Raw genomic sequence first — 19,573 nt, 5'->3', positions numbered from 1 at the left:
TGTTGCTAAATGTTTCTAATGATCAATTCTGTCTTCATTTGCATTAACCTATTATCAGCATCTAACACAGTTCATCACTGCTTCCTTAATGACTTCTAGGGCCTAGAGTCTCTTGGTTTTCCTCTTACCTCAGTGCACGCTCCTCCCCCTCAGTCTTCTTTGGTAATTTCTCTTCTCCCTGACATCCTAACATTACAGTGCCCCAGGGCTTAATCAAGAGCCCACACTTTTCTCCTGAGTGCCAGACTCTTACGTCCATCTACCTGTTTACACCTCCACTTGGATATCTGATATACAGCTCATGGTTAACATGTTCAAAATTGAATGCCTGATCTTCCCCTGAAACCTAGAATCTTCCTGCAGTCTCCCTATCCTTCCAATTGTTCAAAGCCAAAAACTTGGGTTCTGCCTTCAAAATATTTCAAGAACTTGCCACCTTCCCTCACTGGTACCACCATTGTCCAAGGCACCGTCACCTCTCATCTGGATTATTGCCATCACCTCCTAACTGGCTTCCTTGCTTCCACGTATGCTCCCTTACAGGTTTTTCTCAAAATAGCAGTCAAAATAATCCTTTTAAAATATGTCAGATAATGTCACTCCTTTGCTCAAAACTCCCGTTTTCACTCAGGGTAAAACCACCGTCTATACAGTGACCATACATGATCTAGCCCTTCATTCCTTCTCTCTGATTTCATTGCCTACCACTCGGTCTCGACTTCCACTTATGTAACCTCAGCCTCCTTGTTTCTTTTGAATAGGCCAGACATACACCCACCGTAGGGCCTTTGCATGCATTGTTTTCTCTCAGGAAAAGCTCTTCTCCTACATTCTTGTATGGCTCTCTTACCTCCTTCACATGTTTGATCAAATGTCATCTTCTCAATGAGGCCTAATAACTTTTAAAATTGAAACCGACCTGCCCTCAAACCCTCCCCTCTAACTGCTCAATATTTTTCCATAATACCAATTTTTAACATATATATAGTAATATAAGATAGTGTTTGTTATCTCTGCACCACCCCCCAGCCCAGCTAGAATGTCAATTTCATGAGGACAGGGTTTTTTGATTCACTGAGGTGTATCTTAAATGCCCAGAATCATGCCTGGTATTAGTAAGTATTCAGTAGATGTTTATTGAATGACTGACTGAATGAATGAATGAATGGTTTCTTGACTAAATAATGGTTGAAACCCATTTTGAAAACCCAGTTTGAAAAATGCTGGTCTGGTGGCTAGACTCAATCCTAATTTTCTTTTTTTTTGGCTGCGTCCAGTCTTCGTTGCTACGCATGGGCTTTCTCTAGTTGAGGCGAGTGGGGGCTACTCTTCCTTGCGGTGTGCGGGCTTCTCATTGCGGTGGCTTCTCTTGTTGTGGAGCACGGGCTCTAGGCATGCAGGCTCCACCAGTTGTGGCACATGGGCTCAGTAGTTGCAGCTCGCGGGCTCTAGAGCGCAGGCTCCGTGGCATGTGGGATCTTCCCGGACCAGGGCTCGAACCCGTGTCCCCTCCATTGGCAGGTGGATTCTTAACCACTGTGCCACCAGGAAAGTCCCTCAATCCTTAATTTTCTATTTGGGCTGCTATATGTAACAAACTTTGGGGGGATAAAATTAATTTTTATTTTTTAGTCATTTTTAGTTAATTTTGTTCAGTTAGGTGTGGTTTGTCCGAAGTGCTTGCTGGAGTCACTCTAACAGTAATCTAAATGAAAACAAAACAGTACTTTTCTGACATTACCCCTTGTGTTATATAACTTTGAAAGCCAGTCATCCACTGTTGGCAGTTTCTACTTTCAGATTTTTTTTTTTCAGGCACAAACATATATTAAATCATACTATACAGTGTTCCACAGTTTGCATTTTTTTTGTTTTTTGGATTTGTCTGATTGATTTTTGTCATGGTAGTTATTTGTTTTGCTCCTAATATTCTACCATGGACATTGTGTCTTGAGATGCACTATAAGATCATTGGTAAGAGCACGGGTGCCCAGCCGGACTGGGTTCAAATCCCAGCTTTGCCAACCAGATTCTGGGCAAGTTACTTGAGTCTTCTGTGCCTCTGTTTTCTCATCTCTTAACATGGGAATAATAATAGTATCTCATCATACAGTGTTGTGGAGATCAAATGACGCCTGGTATACATACCTGTGTGTAGAAATATTAGCTGTCATCACTTGTATTACTTCATTATTTATCCCCACTATGTAGTATCCTTTGTTTTGAAAGTGTAACACTTTATTTAATTAGTCCCTTGTTTGATATATGTTTGGGTTGTTTCTAATTCTCTGTTGTTACAAACAGTAATCACCGAGGGTGAGTTTGTGTTTGCACGTTAGTATATTTATTTCCACAAAATAAATACATAGACTTTCTGAGTCTAAAATATAAACACTATTGTACACTTGCACCAACAATGTATCAATATTTATTTCCCTGTACTCTTGCTGATGCTGGATGTTTTCAGACTTAAATAGTTTTCTTTCTTTCTTCTAGTAGTTCTTGATTGATGGACTGGTTCTTTCCCCTCCCCAACATTTTTATTCTTTCTGAAATATATTGAGGTAATGATCTGTTCTTTTCAAACTAGTTATTTCCAATACTCCACGTCTTCTCCCCACTGATTTGAAGTGGTACCTTTGTGTCATGTACCAAATTCTCATATGTACCTTGATCTCTTTCTAGACTCTTATTTCCTTCTATCGTCCTGTCTATTCCTATACAAAGTAAAATCTGATTTTAATCACTGTAGCGTATACCTTTTGATATATTAATAGTCCCACTCACTACATAACACTCAAGTATACACACTTTGTTCCTCTGTTTTAGGAACAATTATTTTTCCAGATTAATTTCAGAGTGATTTTTTTTTGGGCTTTTAAAAAATGCCCACTGGAATTTTGTTTCAAAAAGTGTTAAATTTTGGATTAATTTGGAGTGAATTTATATCTTTACAGTATTGAGAGTTAGAACTTAAAATGTCTATTCAGGGCTTTCATTTTTTTGCTATGTCTTACACGTTTGTCATAATATTCTATAGTTTTTGTTGCCATTTTGAACATGCTTTTTTTCCCATAGTTTAATGTTAAGATATTGATTACATGTAAATGTAAGGTATTGACGTGTGTGTACATGTACACACACATATGTATTTGCCTTATATGTACCCACCCTTTTACACTCTTTAATACTTCTGTAGCTTTCTTAGACTTCCTAACCTTACCGTTGTATCCTGTGCAAATAATCGATTTCATCTCCCTTTCTGATGTTTGTACCACTTGCTTCTTTTTTCTTGTTGTAGAATAGATTCTAGAATGATGCCGAATACTAGTGATGATAGCAGGCATCTGTGTTAGTTCTTTGTGTAAATATATATAATTTAATTGAAAAATTTTAATTCATGACTTTATTGGGTTGTTCACACTATTTGCCCTAATCAGCCTTGCTTCAAGTCTTGCTTTATATTAAACCTGAGAGTACTTGGGAACGTATATGGTCTTCTGTTACTCTGGAAACAATAAGAACATAGTCTTTGGCTAAGAATAAAAAGAGTAATAACTGTCTGAATCCCTGGAAGTTTATACCTGAGATGAAAGAGCTACCCCTTCCAATCAAATGCCACATTAAACATTATGGCTAGTAAAGTTAGATTTCAAAATTATATGACATGATGCCATTTTCTGTTGCATCCTGAAAATGAATAAATAGGCTGGGCTTTGCCCTCCTCACTATTCAATTCTGTAAGCTGCAAAGAGATGTGAGGTGTGGCTGCCTGTGGCCTGGGGAGCTGGTTCTCAGGGGGCTGCTCTTGCGGGTTAGACCTCCTCTGGCGTTTCCTCAGCCTCTGCCCTTACAGCAAGCCAGTGCCCGGGATTCCTTGGAGCCTGGAAATGCTGATCTAGGCTGAGTAGGGCTAAAGTTCGGGTATGACAGATTGTTCAACTGTATCTGACTTTGAGTTAATTCTCTTCTCTTAATAGTTTGACTCCATCTGGGCAATAGAAAGCCAGAAATTTTAAATAATCTCAAATGTAATCAAGAATTAAATGTGTTGGCTTGGTTGTCTTTGACCTGTTTGTTAGCTGCCTTTCGTTCACAGATAAAGATTGCACTTTGGATAATTATTTCATTGTTGTAGAAAGAGGAAGAGAAGATTTTATATTCTTAAAACTAGGGAAGAGTTTACGTTTTGTCCACCCCTGCCAGTTTCTATATTTATTGGTTGTATGAGTGTTTTCTTCGTTTGTTTTTGTTCTGGGTTTTTTTTTGTTTTTTGTTTTGGTTTGGGTTTAAATTTTAGTTGAAGTAACCAGCTTAATTTTGAGGTAATCATAGTCTACTTAGCTTCATTTTTTTTCTCTAACTTAGTAATAATAGTATTTTCCCCAAATTTTTTACTATGAAAAATGTCAAACATAAGATAGTTTTCTTACACAATGACCCATATTCTGGGTTTGGCTGATTGTTTTCTTTCATGATTAATGTGAGAACTTTTAATCATTGTACTTTCATCTGTTACTGAATATGATCTTAGGGGAGAGATCCTATAAGTAATGACCCTGAAAACAGGATCGTAAATTTAGAATATCTGTGTTCATTCTCCATGTCTAACAAAGATTGCCTCTGTGGCCTTGAAGGAATTACACAATCATTCTACCTATGCTATATAGAACAAGCAGAATTGCCTACTAGTTTTAAAGTTCAGTGGATTTACTGATTGGTGTTAACAAAGCCCATAGAAGATATAAAGCCTAGCTAAAATAATAAAGAAATCACTGATAATACTTTCTTGGTCATTTCAAACAAGGTTTCATTTAGCATGAGTGTTATATCCTCAGCAGACGTTTCTTGTCTCTTATTTACCTTTAGATCTGAAGGAAAGGGAAACTAACCTTAAATGCCTGCTGTGTGGTAAGCACTGTGCTAGAGTCTTCATTCAAATGCATCTTCTTATTGAATTCTTAAGCTTCCATCTGCCTTGTGAAATAGGTGAGTTCCTATTTCCATTTTACAGGCAAGGAAGCCAAAGATCAAAGATGTTTAGTGAAGTGTTCTATATTACAAACATAGTAAGTGCCAGAGCCAGGCCATGAACCCAGATTGTAAACTTTCCAAGTTGAGCTTTATCATGAGAACTCTTCTGAATACTTCTGAATATCACATACATTGAGGAAAGTCTCCCCCAAAAAAGTTGGTAGCTACCAATGAAGCATTTTACACCATCTTCTTCTGACCAGAAACATTTAAAATGTAGACAGTGTTTTTTAAGTATATGAATTTTCCAGTTATATTACGTCTCCTGTCACTGATTCTGTTCTAGGATGTTGGCAAAGGATGAACTGATGGCCATGCTTCAGAAATGTTTCAAGGTTTTTAAGTCCTCTTCTGAAAAGCAGCTTGGCAACACAGCAAAGAGAATAGAGGAGTTCCTGGCCCAGTTTCAGAGCCTCGATGGTGAGAATATAATAGCTGGCCAATTCTACTGGCTATGACAGTCATTTAACTATAAAATAACATGGAAAACCCCACGTTCTGATGTGTTGAGAGATGAAGAGGTAACGTAGTTTGTGATCAGTCAGTATACCAAGCCTCAGAATAGCACAACGTGACAACCACAACTAAGCCAAATGGTTCTCTTCCAGATTTGGTTTAAACAATGAAAACTATCAAATGGGCAGGAAAAAAATTTCTTTCTCCAGATGGACAGTTTTGAGGACTTACCTTAGGGGAGAAAACAGAAAGGGCAGCAAAAAGAAATCAAAAAGATTGGAGAGAGTAGCAGGGCATCATAATTAAGGACTCCTTTTAGATGTTTTTCTTAAGCATTTCATCAAGTTCTTTATAGATTTCAAAAACACTGCATAAATTATTTGTAAGCCTGAAAATTAATAGCTGTGAACTGCTTTCACAGCAGTGAGGCTCATTGGTATGCTGATTACCAAAATATGCATGAGGTTTGCTTTAATCAGGTTTACAAAGCTTGAATCTTTCAGTCCTCAATGAACTGCGGCAGCCTGGCATTCCTCAGTGCTGGAGGGCACAGTTTCCTTTACCTTGCATGACCTGCACAGGATTCGTTACGTTTGCCGAACGCTGGGTGCCCGCTTGTGCACAGGTAGCCTGTTCAGCACTCTCATGCTCCAGGACTTCTTTGGTCTGAGGGGGCTCCGTGGATTGATACTGATGTTTAACTTTTCATGGGCTCATCCCTTGCTCTGTTTCTAGCACCAACGTATAGTATTCTTTCAGTAAAACAAGCAAAATGACTGTGCACTTCTTAATTTCCCCTATTTAGGGAAATTTTTAATGGGGTCTGGGGAAAAGAGGCAACTTGGTGTATAAGCACACGGATCGAACCATGGCATGGTGAAAACATTGCACTTGGAATGTCCGTATCAATCTTTTCTGTGTTTGGCAAGTGTCCCTTTGTCTTTAAATCCTTTGGATTTAGGAAACTACTTTTGCTGAACCCCTCCCTCTCTCTCCATAGCTGCAGCACTAGGCCCCATGAGTGCTGAGCCAGTGCAAGATGAAAGAGCCAGCCTGCTTGACTGGAGGGGCATGAGCGTGAGGAAGTGCCACCCCATGGTACCAGGGGCTCCCTCCAGATCACGAGCAGGCATTATTGCTCTGTGGTGCATTTGCAGGACAAGTGAGCCGAACCATTTTCAAATCATAAACATTTTAAAGGGCTGGAAATTGGTATCATAGAGATTATTGAGTCCAGCTGCAACAGAAACTAAAGCCCAGGAAGAGGAAGGAGCTTGCCTGAGATCTCATAGCTAGCTAGCTAGGGTAGTACCCAGCCTGGAGCCCACCTCTTTCTTAATCACCAGCTCATTGTTTTTTTCTCACCGATTCATAGTCGCCACCTAATTAGGGTCACTGGGACAGTGAGGGGCCGCCCTTAAGGATATAAACAGGGTAAAAGACTTAGAAGAATATAAGATAAATTAGGTAAATTTCAATCTTTTACAAAATCGGACTCAGGGATTTTTGTAAAATGAAACTGCAGATATTATAATAATTTTAATTAGATTTCATGTAACATAAGCTAGTGAACAAATCCTGTGATGTGCTAATATTAAATAAAGGAACGCAGCTTTTAGAAATGGGAAGGTTGGTAATTAAGATGATTAACAGTCTGAAGAATAAAGAATTTTGTAAGTTGAAGCAAAACCAGTGTCTTGAATAAATGTACTTTTCTATTTTCAAAAGTGGCACATTATTAATAATAAAGTGAAATTAACCCCACCCTCCCATATTGGACAAGCATACAGTTTGACTGTATGCTATCTCTAGTTCCTTGACAGTTATTACACATTACAGTTTAGGTTTAAAATTACATTTGGAGGGTTAAGTAGGTCAGAGTGTCGTATCAGATTTATTTTTAAGGCTCTGCTACATGTTAATGAAATGGGACAGAGAATTTATTAGATATTTTAACCTTAAATCATATCTTTCTTTAACCAAGATTTATCAATTGCTAAAAAGAAATTTATTCTTCGAGAACAAGGCAGATTCTCCGGCTGCATCTTCCTGTCTTAGGTTTGGCCAAATAAGCCATGTGAGTGTGAGGTTCCTAAAACCTGCCCTGCACCAGGGAGAGGCTGTTAGAACCTCATGTTCTCTGGAAACACAACTACACCTTTTACCAGATACGGTTTTCTGTTTCCTTTGCTAAAGAACCATGATGCAGTTTGTATTTCAGTAAATTATTTCAAAACTTTTATGCACTACGCACTTCAGACTTAAATAGCATGTCAAATATAGTGAATGGGAAGATCCAGGCCAAGTTTACCAGGGTGTAGGTTTGTATTGTTTACATCAATCATGGCATCATCAAAGGACCATAATTTAAGTTTGTTCGTTTTTTAAAAGCTATTTATAACAGCACAAAGATTTGGAGATTTTTTTTTCTGTTGGTTTGAGGGGATTTGTGTGGATTTTGTTTTGTTCTCACTGTTGGTCACATTTTTAAAATTCAGTAGCTGGTTTCTTTGAAGACCTCTCTGCAGCATAACTTATGTAATATTTATTGACCTTCAGCTTCTGGAAGAAATCATTTATGTGATGGAACCTTGATCCCCTGCCACATTAAAAAAAAAAAAAAAAATAGATGAAATTTTATTTCCCTTGGAGTAGTAGAAATGTTTGTTCTCTTAAATGGATTTACCCAAGCTGCTGTATGTTGGTTTTGTATTAAAAGCAGAAGCCAAAGAAGAAGAAGAAGATACTTCTGAGTCACAGTCAAAGGGACTTCAGAAGACAGACCTCTATCATCTTCAGAAGGTCAGATCACTTCCTTATCCTTCCAGCCACATCCCCTGATGCTCCCGTGTGCTCTAGATTAGCTCTGCCTGCATGTTTTTGTTTTCATTTTTAAACCACAACTAGGAACAAAGCAGACTTTGTAACTCACTTATAAATTGAACATCCTGTTTATCCCACTGCTATCCTCATTCTCCACGTAGAAGTCGGTGGAAACTGTTCCGATAGCCTCAGAGAGAAAGAGAATTAACTAGTAATAAGGGAAAATGGGAACCTGGTTGCAAAAAGGAATCTGATGATTTATCTGATGTATTTGTTTTGTCAGTTTGATCACATTGAGAGGTTCAGAAGAGACTCTTTAGTTTTAGATACTTTTCTTGATTTTTTAAAGAAATGCATATTGAGTATAGAGTGGAAATTGAGCCACAGTGTGTCTAGTATAGCCTTTTTCAGATAGTTCTAACTTTAAGAGACTTTGTAACCCACAAAGGATCTTGGTTGTCAAAGTAAAGAACCTTCTGTAAACCATGATACCAAGTTATGATAAACGTAGAATAAAATATCAATCTAAGCAAAACAAAGCATGTGGAATCTATTCTGTTAGCATGGCAAAGAGCAAGCGTTTTCTCTTCTTCTTGGAAGTCCTTTTCTCAAATGAATTAATGGGTTGTGGCTCGGGAGCACTCTGCCCTATAACTTAGTAACGACATAAACTGCCCTTCTCCTCTTTCCCTGAAAAGTCACTTGGTATTTTTTGAAGCAAAATATCTAGGAGGAGAGATTCTTCCCAGTCCTGAAAAATAAAAGATAAACACAACCCCATTTGATCTGGTTCTTTCTCTGTACATTCTGTCGTATGGAAAGGGCATCAGCTGCCTCTGCCTGAGCAACAGAGCTGCCCTCTGAGGGGCTTTCTGTCTCAGAATCACCAGAAAAGGTATGTTCTTCCATCCATAGTCATTACTGGAAATGAAGGAGTTAAGAAGAACAAGTAAGAGGCAGACCAAGTTTGAAGTCCTCAGAGAACAACTTGTGAGCTTCATCGACAGTCTGGTGAGGTGAGTCCGTCGTTGCTCTCCAGAGCTAAAAATCAGGCTATTTGCCCAAATCGCACTGGTGTGACAGCTGTCCGCAGCCAGTCCGGGACACTTCTGGATTAGGCTTTTTGCTCCCTGAGGCCCTCCGTCCAGCGCAGACTTGTAATTTCTATTCCTTTCCCATCCTTATTAAGGTGGCTCAGCACATGGCTTAGTTCATTCTTTTACTGCCAGTTCAAGAACGCAGGTTTAAATTTGATCTAGGTCTTTAGGCCTGGGCGGGGGTGGGGATGGAAACAGAACAGGAAACAGAAAAGTGAGCGTTTTCCCCCTAGTAGCAGAGTGTTTGCATTACACTTAATCCTTGCTCTGTCTTTGCTCAGAGTATGCTGGATCTGGGCCAAACCCAGAAAACAGCCCAGCCCAGCTGCAATACCCTATTTTATCCTGAGTGAAGGGTTTCTAATTCTGAGGGATACCAGTGCAACTCAGGATCGTGGCAGCACAGACGCATGGTGAGCAGGGCACTCAGAGTCAGTCTAGAAGTCCACCAGTCCTACCTGTATTTTAAGGTGATTCCTTTCTTGGGAAACCCAGATCATTCTGATATTTGGATTTCCCAAAAGCCAGCTCTGTGTAGCTCTTTAAAATCACATACCTAACCTGCAGGTGGGACATGCCATATAGGAAAAAAATGAGAGGTCTGAAAAATAAAATGATTTAATAGTTAAATAGGGAAAAAACTGTTCTTTGTCATTGCTTATTCTGTTTTTTAATGGCAGTTGAAACTCAGCAGCAGGCTAGGCACTGACTAGAATCAAGTACTAAAAAAAAAAAAAGCAGCTCAGTTATTGAAGACAAAGAGTGGTTTTCTGATAAATTGCCTGTCCTTCTTGAAAATGAAGAGTTCCATTTTCCAGGACAGTTTTGGGGCAGAGTCATTTTTCCTGGTCGCTGGGGGAGAAATTACTGATGTCAGGACAGGGGTCGAAACAGTGAACCAAGTATGATAAGAAGAAGGTTAAAGTGAGAGAAATGGGTCACATAAAAGTGACCTACTGGCTAGAAATGACCTTGGAAAACTCAGAGAATTAACCTTGCCCTACTGGGCCTTCCTGTTCTTGTAGTTTCTAGCCCCAAGTTCCTGGTTTTTCCCTTTTACCAAGTTGTGACCATTGTAGTTGCTAAAAATGATTTTACAGTGTAATTTGGCATAATTTATAGGTCAAATGTCATGTTCCTTTCTGCATTCCCACAAATCCCAAATTGTAGGCTCTGAAACCAACCAACCATTTCCCTGTTATGATCTTTGACCTAATATGCCTGACTTTTCACCTTCCTGAGCAGTTATTGAAATAAAGCCGGGTGGGCATGATTGAAATGCGTTGTGTTGTGAAACCACAAAAATGTCCATGCCAGGATTTACTATCTTTACCAAGATTGAGTATCCCAGCAGGGAAGAGATTATGACTGTAGCATGTTAGAGCTAAATGGGACCTGAGGAGTCATGTGGCAGCTCAAGGCCAGAGAGAGGCTGTGACTTTTGGAAAGTCACATAGTTAGTCCCAGTCTGCTGACATCTTTCAGAAGTCCCGCTCTCTCTCCCCCCGCACTGTCCCCAAAGACCACACCACAGATGTCTGAACAGAGCTTGGAGTTCTGGAGAAAAGAGGTCCTTGAAAGATAACTGTAAGCAACCGACTCCAGGAAGTAGAGTTCCCCGTACACCGTGAGCAGCTCTTGCTGAAACTACTGAGAAATGAGAATAAATTGCCACTTTCTAAGTTACTGTTTTCACCAAAATACAAGCTTCAACTTTGTAGCCCTTGTGGATACTAAGTGGTCCTACCAGCCCCCCCCCAGACCACCGGCTCTTCTGCTTGTGGACTCCGCTCTGAGTCTAAACTGAGCATCATGCAGAGCTCCGGTGCCAGACTCGCTGCTGATGTCTGCGCCAGCCTCCAGATTTGGAGTTGGATAAAAGTTCTAATGTATGATGATGTTTTGTCAGTATTTTTCAACTAACATAGCCCAGTGGAAACAAAATACAGGTAAGTATTTAGACTCCGGAGGTTCTTTGAGGATATCTAACAAGGACTTTTACCTTGAGGATTATCTGAATCCCTGAAAATTAAATAAAGATGTTAAAAAGGGAGAGGAGGACAAATATGAGACAAAACTTTTTCTGAAACTGACTCTTATCCGGTCGCCTTGTTAGATTTCCAGTCCTTATTACAGAGCGAGGACTCCAGCGTGACCTTTTAATGACCATTATGTACACTGACTGGGGAGAAAACAGCCTGAGGTTGGGGTAGGAAAAGCTTATGCTCAGAAATTACAGATGGGTAGCCGGCCCTCCAGGGAGGCAGCTGGCATCACAGAAACCGTTCCTGGGACTACAGCTAAATAGCTTAATCTCGAGTGCGGTGGTAGCAGCGCTTGAGGTATAGAATGCTGGTTCTTAGGGCCAAGTCAGAATCATAATACTCTTTGCACACGGGCTTTATTCCAATTAGTCTGAAGGAGGAGCAGCATCTGGAAGCTAAATGAGCAGGCGGCCAGGCGCTCTGGAGGCGGGCAGGACGGAGATGGTGGGGAGTGAGGGACACGGCTCATGCCCTCTCTGCGTCCTCTCTTCCCCAGAGCCAGACCACACGGGCGGAGCAGGTGTGGTGGGATTCTTCTAGGCCCTGGTATCCTCGCCAGGAGGGAAGAAAGCCAGGACACCAGGAAGCAGAGTAATTTCCCCAGTGGCTGGGCTGAGGGAGCTGCTTGGTTCTGCCTGCACCGGTGGGAAAGGGAGCTGACACAAATCTGTCGTGTGACCAAAATACTTTCGGCCCAGGACTAACTAAGCCCCAGAAACATTTATGAAGGCATGTGAGTTAACTGCTTTAATCAAGTTAGTGACTTATTAACCTGTCTTTGGGTTATGGGTGCCAGAGCTCCTCCCTTCCAGTTTTGCTACCCTCTAGGCCACCCAGGCACCACGGCCGTCACGGCTCATACCAGCTGATGGGCTCATTATATATTCAGATGGAATTTTTAATGCTTTATTTTTTAAGTTCAGATTTCATTAAAATTGGTTTATTATCTAGCTCATAAATAAGACAGAAGAACCCCAAGTTACAGTGGTATTTTTTTAATAATTGAAATTTTAATGATAAATGATTTCCTTGTTTTTAATACTCTGAAGCTAAAATTTAGCCTTTTCTGCCTATAAAGTAAGGAGGAAGTCTAACACATAAAAAACTTCACCTGTATTACTTCTATGAGAGATATTTCTGTGATCAAAAAAGAATTTCCTGAACTCTTAATTCCAGGTCTGAGGCCTGTGTCTAACACTGCCAGGAGTTGAATGTTTGCTATGATAAGGACTATGGTTACCTCTGTTTCCTAAGTAATTTAAGAAAGTATTCATTTATACTTTAAGAAATTCTACCTTAAATATTTTGAGCAAAGTGGGAAGCAGGCACATAGCATAGGAAGATCGGCTCGGTGCTTTGTCACCCCCTGGAGGGGTGGGATAGGGAGGTTGGGAGGGAGAGACGCAAGAGGGAAGAGATATGGGGACATGTATACGTATAGCTGATTCACTTTGTATTAAAGCAGAAACTAACACACCATTGTAAAACAATTATACTCCAATAAAGACGTTTAAAAAAAAAAAGATTTTGAGCAGAAATGTAATTTATATACATTTGTTCCTAGAAATCTAAATCAGAACTAAAATATAGTTTCTTGTACACCAGAGAGTCAAAGTTTTAAACAGTATTACATGGAGAGGTAGAATTCTGAGTGCAGCTGCACTGGATTTGATATTTCGTTGGTTTTGGCTATTGTTGATTTTGCTTTTTCAGTAAGTTGCTCAGCCCTCTACAGAGGACTGACAAAAGAGGTTTATTGAAAATAGACCTGTGCTTACCTAAAAGCTGATACCTGACTTTGGTGGTTTCAGAGAATACCTCCTGCTTCCAGAGACACAGCCTCTGCATGAGGTGCTGTACTTCAGTGCTGCCCACACCCTTCGCCAGCACCTGAACGCTGCCCCGCGGATCGCCCTCCATACCGCACTCAACAACCCATATTATTACCTCAAGGTAAGAAGCAGTCATTTCTCTGACAATTTAGTTCACACTCCAGGCTTTATGTATCACAAAAATATTGTAAATTTGCAGTTCTAATGAGCAGGGAACTGGCAGCTCCGGGTTGCACCTCTTTCAGATATTTTTTAAAATTCTTTAGATTTTTAGAGGGCTTTTTCTAAGCCAATGAACTAACACTGCCAACTTTTGATCATGCGTAATTGTCTTCTCCTTCATGTGATAAAACCAGATCATAGGCACTAAGACTTGAGAATAATGCCACTACTCTTGAAAATAAAGGAAAGGTTTCTTACAGACATAACAGCAGATAATATGTCAAACCGTATGGCCCAGTGAAATTACTTAAAAGATCCAAATGATTGTTTCTGATGCAAAAAAAAAAAAAAAAAAAGGAATTTAATCTTGGATTTTAAACCAAAGAAAGATCTGCTCTGAGATTATCTCCAGAGCTGAGTATAGAGGACAGCCAGCAATATGCCAGGGATAAAACTGCTAAACTCCAGACACATTTGCCAGTTCCAAGTTGTTCTTTCAATGGAGAGTTCAAGACAGTTCAGAATTTTTAAAACCAACTTTCTTATATAAGACCAGGTAACGTGATCATTTTAAACAGCTCAGTAAGCTATATTTCAGTTACATACAAAGCAATTTCTTGATAATTTGCTAAGTTAATATTAAATTGTTAATTTGTTAATAAGTTATCAACTCAGTTAAACACCTAGAAATCTTGCAACAGAGGATACTTAAGAAGTGACTCCATAAAACCTATGAAGAGAGTTCCGATGTATTGGTTTCCTGTCCAAAATGGCACACAAACATGCTAAGCCTTACAAGAGAATACTGAGTAGGAAGATGTAAATCAGTGATTTTTCAATGATGGTGGTAGTGGGGTACTTGAATAATTTCATATTTAAGGCACAAAATATCAATTATTTTTATTATATAAACCACAAATTAAAACTCTTTACATAATCTTTTTGGCTAGTAGTAAGTCACAGAAGAGAACTGGTGCGATTTCAGCAGTTTTGGGAAGGATATAATTCCCATGTGTATGTTTGAGAGAGATTTTGTTTCTTAATAAGAACCATCATTTTCACATAGGTTGAAAAAACACTGATGGTTTTGTAGAGGTTAGGATCTGCAGTGTTGACCGTAGTCTTCTTTGAGAGATAACTTATATCCCTGGTAGTGGTGTGTTGGTATTTATTAATACAGTATAGTAATTGCTAGAATTCATGTAATTACAAATGTTGGAAGTGGCATTTTATTGAAAATCCACAAAATTCCATAAACTTTTATGGAAACCAGAAATGCATTAATGTCTCAATAATGAATAATGTATGATTAAAATGAAAAAAATTAATAATTTATGATGAAAATGAAGAATATGCTTGTCTTCTGATCCTGGCTGTATTCATCTAGTGATTAGGAGCTAGAGGGATTTTGACCAAGACCTCATCCTAAACAACCAGCTAACTATTGGAGAGTAGGTGCAACTCACAAAATAAAGGAAACCAAAGACTCCACTTACTGGCTTACTAAGTTCAGGTTAGCAGGTTAATTAATGTCTGATTTTGTTCCTCATCATTTCTGAAAGGTAGTTATCTTAGTTTACTGTTATTTTTAGAATGAAGCACTGAGAAGTGAAGAAGGTTGTATTCCAAATGTCGCCCCAGACATCTGCATAGCATATAAACTGCACCTGGAGTGCAGCAGGCTAATCAACCTTGTGGACTGGTCGGAGGTAGGTCAGGGGGAAAGAGCAGGCTGTCTGTGTGTCTAACCATCCATGACAACTTTCCTGGAATGTTTTTGTACTTCTGGTACTTTGAAACTCATCTCTTATTTTTTCAAGGCCCTGTCTTTGGTTTGGAAAGCATTATAAATATCACCTGGGAAGTTTCTCCAGAAAAGCAGCTAACTGCTCAACAGTCCCACACAAACCCCTGCACTCTGATCCCACACCTTCAACCGAGCCAATTCTGCATCCATGCCAGGTCAAAATAAGTACATTTTAGTATGTTTAGCAAAAGCTGAACAGTTTAGGTCAGTTCCGTTATTCCACAGAATAAAGAAGTACATTATTAACTAGCATTTCCCTTATTGCATAAAAGAAAAGAAAATATTGGAATAACTACACAAAAGTTAACTCTGTTAAAGGCCCTATTTGACAAATGTCACCATTTAAAAATATGCATAATTGGCTGCTTCCAAGAAAAATAGGCATTTTCCTGGGAGATGGAGGTTGGAGTAGAGGATACAGGGCATCCTTTGCTTTTCAACTTTGAATAGTTTTGCTTCCTGTTTTTCTCTGCACATTTCTTAGTTCTCTGAAATACAAGATTATTCAGAAACCATTCCATTATCTTTTAATTTTTTTTTTCTTATGCAGAGAGCACAATACTTTTTATTTATTTTTAATAGATCTTCATTGGAGCGTAATTGCTTCACAATACTGTGTTAGTTTCTGTTGTACAACAAAGTGAGTCAGCCATATACATACATATGTCCCCGTATCCCCTCCCTCTTGCGTCTCCCTCCCACCCTCCCTATCCCACCCCTCTAGGTGGTCACAGAGCACAGAGCTGATCTCCCTGTGCTATGCGGCTGCTTCCCACTAGCTGTCTTACATTTGGTAGCGTATATATGTCCATGCCACTCTCTCACTTCGTCCCAGCTTACCCTTCCCCCTCCCCGTGTCCTCAAGTCTATTCTCTACATCTGTGTCTTTATTCCTGTCCTGCCGCTAGGTTCTTCAGAACCATTGTTTTTTTTTAGATTCCATATATACGTGTTAGCATATGGTATTTGTTTTCCTCTTTCTGACTTCACTCTGTGTGACAGACTCTAGGTCCACCCACCTCACTACAAATAACTCAGTTTCGTTTCTTTTTATGGCTGAGTAATATTCCATTGTATATATATGCCACATCTTCTTTACCCATTCATCTGTCGATGGACACTTAGGTTGCTTCCATGTCCTGGCTGCGGTAAATAGTGCTGCAATGAACATTGTGGTACGTGACTCTTTTTGAATCATGGTTTTCTCAGGGTATATGCCCAGTAGTGGGATTGCTGGGTCGTATGGTAGTTCTATTTTTAGTTTTTTAAGGAACCTCCATACTGTTCTCCATTGTGGCTGTATCAATTTACATTCCCACTAACAGTGCAAGAGGGTTCCCTTTTCTTCACACCCTCTCCAGCATTTATTGTTTGTAGATTTTTTGATGATGGCCATTCTGACTGGTGTGAGGTGATATCTCATTGTAGTTTTGATTTGCATTTCTCTAATAATTAGTGATGTTGAGCATCTTTTCATGTGCCTCTTGGCCATCTGTATGTCTTCTTTGGTGAAATGTCTATTTAGGTCTTCCACCCATTTTTTAATTGGATTGTTTGTTTTTTTGATATTGAGCTCCATGAGCTGTTTGTATATTTTGGAGATTAATCCTTTGTCTGTTGTTTCATTTGCAAATATTTTCTCCCATTCTGAGGGTTGTCTTTTTGTCTTGTTTATGGTTTCCTTTGCTGTGCAAAAGCTTTGAAGTTTCATTAGGTCCCATTTGTTTATTTTTGTTTTTATTTCCATTACTCTAGGAGGTGGGTCAAAAAAGACCTTGCTGTGGTTTATGTCAAAGAGTGTTTTTCCTATATTTTCCTCTAAGAGTTTTATAGTGTCTGGTCTTACATTTAGGTCTTTAATCCATTTGGAGTTTATTTTTGTGTATGGTGTTAGGGAGTGTTCTAATTTCATTCTTTTACATGTAGCTGTCCAGTTTTCCTAGCACCACTTATTGAAGAGGCTGTCTTCAGCCTCTTGTATGTTCTTGCCTCCTTTGTCGTAAATTAGGTGACCATATGTGGGTGGGTTTACCTCTGGGCTTTCTATCCTGTACCGTTGATCTATATTTCTGTTTTTGTGTACTTACTTATAGTGATCATCAATGTAGTTTTGAGACTCTGAAATTTGGTATAATTTTTAAAAATGTGTCAACTACCAGCAGCAGCAGTGCTTGACCTGGCTTAAATACAGAGCCATCAAGTGCAATAAAAGATGTTTGGCAGTGGCAGAGATTTTTATCTTCTTTTGTCCTATCTCTCAAAAGGCCTTTGCAACAGTTGTGACAGCTGCTGAAAAAATGGATGCAAATTCTGTAACCTCAGAAGAAAGGACTGAAATTATCCAGTATCCTTTAAAATCAATTCTACAGTGTCCAAGTAAGCATACAGAATAGTTTATAGTTTCTCCAGATCTACATTAGAGATTTAACCATACCATCCCAGAGTAACTTGTTTCTAAATACTTATTCCGAATTTAAAATGGCCCAAATCTAAACTATTTGGTCTAAAAACTTATATAAAGGTCATGTTCCAAAATTCACCAAAAATGGTCATTATTGAATTCTCTATTTTTCTGAGGTTATTAATATACTTTAAGAAGTTGGCAGGGAAGCAGTTTTCATACTCTGTGAAAAATGAGAACCAGACAAGTGTTACACACTTTTCCATTCGTGTCTTATTGACAGTAGAGTCTAATTACATTTCATGTTTTCCAGTTAGGGTTTTAGTTTAACTTAGTAGTATGTATTCAGTTTACTAAATAATGTTTTAACATTGAGATTTTAACCCTTTTTTGTCAGAAGTACACGGTGAATTTCCTTAGCTATAGCCTCCAGTGCTCGGTTTATTAGAGCTGTTTCTGAGCTAGAACTTTTAGGATTTATAAAGCCTACCAAACAGAAGACTGACCATGTGGCAAGGCTAACATGGGGAGGCTGCTAGAAAGCAAATGAGTGAAGCCAGAGAGATAGCACTTAGCTTAAGAAAAAGGAGACCAATCATATTTACACACCGGTAGAGGAAGATTGCTTGGGAAGAAGAATAATGTGTAATCCCTGTGTGATGTTTAAACAGAAAAGTAGACTGTTAATCCCTATCAGGAATGTATCAAAGCACCTTTGGAGTACTTTAGAATCCAGCAAGTAACATGCTAACATTGCAAGTAGAACCTCTCTCAGAGTATCACTGCAATTTTCAGTCATTAAGAAATTATGAATAAATTGTTCTTGAACATACATAATGTATAAATGTGATAAATTCCTTTGTCTAGGAGTATCTATTAATATGCATTTGATTTACTAGTACTTCTTCCTGCTCCCCCAGTTTCTTGCACTGGCATTCCTCACTTTAGTAAATTATGTAATAAGATGAACATTCTAGAGGTTTCTCCTAGTGACTACAGAGGTTCTAAAACTGCCTCTACTGCCCCATTTCCTTTAGTCTTACAACTTAAAAAAGTCCCAAGTTGTTTGGCTTTATGCTTAAAGGCAGTAAATATTCTACTTAAGGATGACCCGTCATGGAGTCTTAGAGCCTCTAAGGCCTTTACAAATCACATCAACCTTTTAAGACTCAGATGAAATGACATCTGAATCTCTTCCATGACAAGAACTCATCAAGACAATGAAACAAAGAGACCTCAAGTTCATTATTTAATATTCTATTTCCAAGAGAATTCTGGGATGTGTCTTTAAGTATACTCACTAACATACCAAAATTACCATGCAAATATGACCAGGAGAAAAAAAGTCCAAATTCAGTGAAGACTGCTTTAGTTGCAAACCTTAGAACTGTGTACTTGCAGGTCTTTTTGTGTGTGTGTGCTTTGAGGACAAATTTAATGTATAAACAAACTTAATATATAACTTAAACTTCATTAATTCTGGAGTGTAAAGGAGGTATTTTGAGTATAAAGGGCATCTTAGCCCTCTGGCAACAGGGTGGGCCGAGATGACATTAACGGATAAATGCTCCCTTCCCCACTTCCCGCTCCAAAAACTAAAAGTGCTAGATGAAATATACTCCAAAACAAATCATCAGAATGTTGCCAGGGTTAAAAAGAAAGGTAAATCCCAAGGTACCAGAAATAATTGCAAGCCAGAGCAGAAAGTGTCTAGCCCTACAAAGCTTTGAGACAATTACCAGAGTAGCATTAGTTCAGATAGATTAAAAGTCTTATTGTCTTCATCTAAAAGGTGCCAGGATTTCTTATTCAGCAGAATTTAAAAACATGTACATATGCGCAAAGGGCTGTCAACTTGGAAAGTAAGGAATTTATGATATGTAAACACAGACACCACCACCAACAAGGAAGAAACT

General features: G+C 38.9%; 1 protein-coding gene across 5 annotated transcripts in view; it reads left to right on the top strand.

The window, feature by feature from the left end:
- ORC3 (origin recognition complex subunit 3) overlaps nucleotides 1-18,846 on the top strand; it is a 60,726-nt gene extending 41,880 nt beyond the window's left edge. Inside the window, exons 14-20 of one of the 5 annotated variants that reach the window (XM_068551484.1) lie at nucleotides 5,321-5,454; nucleotides 8,213-8,292; nucleotides 9,229-9,329; nucleotides 13,267-13,408; nucleotides 15,042-15,158; nucleotides 17,521-17,600; nucleotides 18,091-18,846. In XM_068551484.1, the coding sequence (XP_068407585.1) occupies nucleotides 5,321-5,454; nucleotides 8,213-8,292; nucleotides 9,229-9,329; nucleotides 13,267-13,408; nucleotides 15,042-15,158; nucleotides 17,521-17,600; nucleotides 18,091-18,196 (760 nt within the window). In that variant the 3' untranslated portion in view covers nucleotides 18,197-18,846. Of the gene's footprint in view, nucleotides 1-5,320; nucleotides 5,455-8,209; nucleotides 8,293-9,228; nucleotides 9,330-11,951; nucleotides 12,189-13,266; nucleotides 13,409-15,041; nucleotides 15,159-17,520; nucleotides 17,601-18,090 lie in introns of those variants that run through there. The other 4 variants (XM_068551483.1, XM_068551485.1, XM_068551486.1 and 1 more) reach the window with 4 other exon arrangements.
- Nucleotides 18,847-19,573: the final 727 nt, after the last annotated feature.

This window comes from Eschrichtius robustus, chromosome 9 (genome assembly GCF_028021215.1).
Source record: "Eschrichtius robustus isolate mEscRob2 chromosome 9, mEscRob2.pri, whole genome shotgun sequence".
NCBI classification, from domain to species: domain Eukaryota; kingdom Metazoa; phylum Chordata; class Mammalia; order Artiodactyla; family Eschrichtiidae; genus Eschrichtius; species Eschrichtius robustus.
This window is presented reverse-complemented; position numbering and strand designations above follow the sequence as displayed.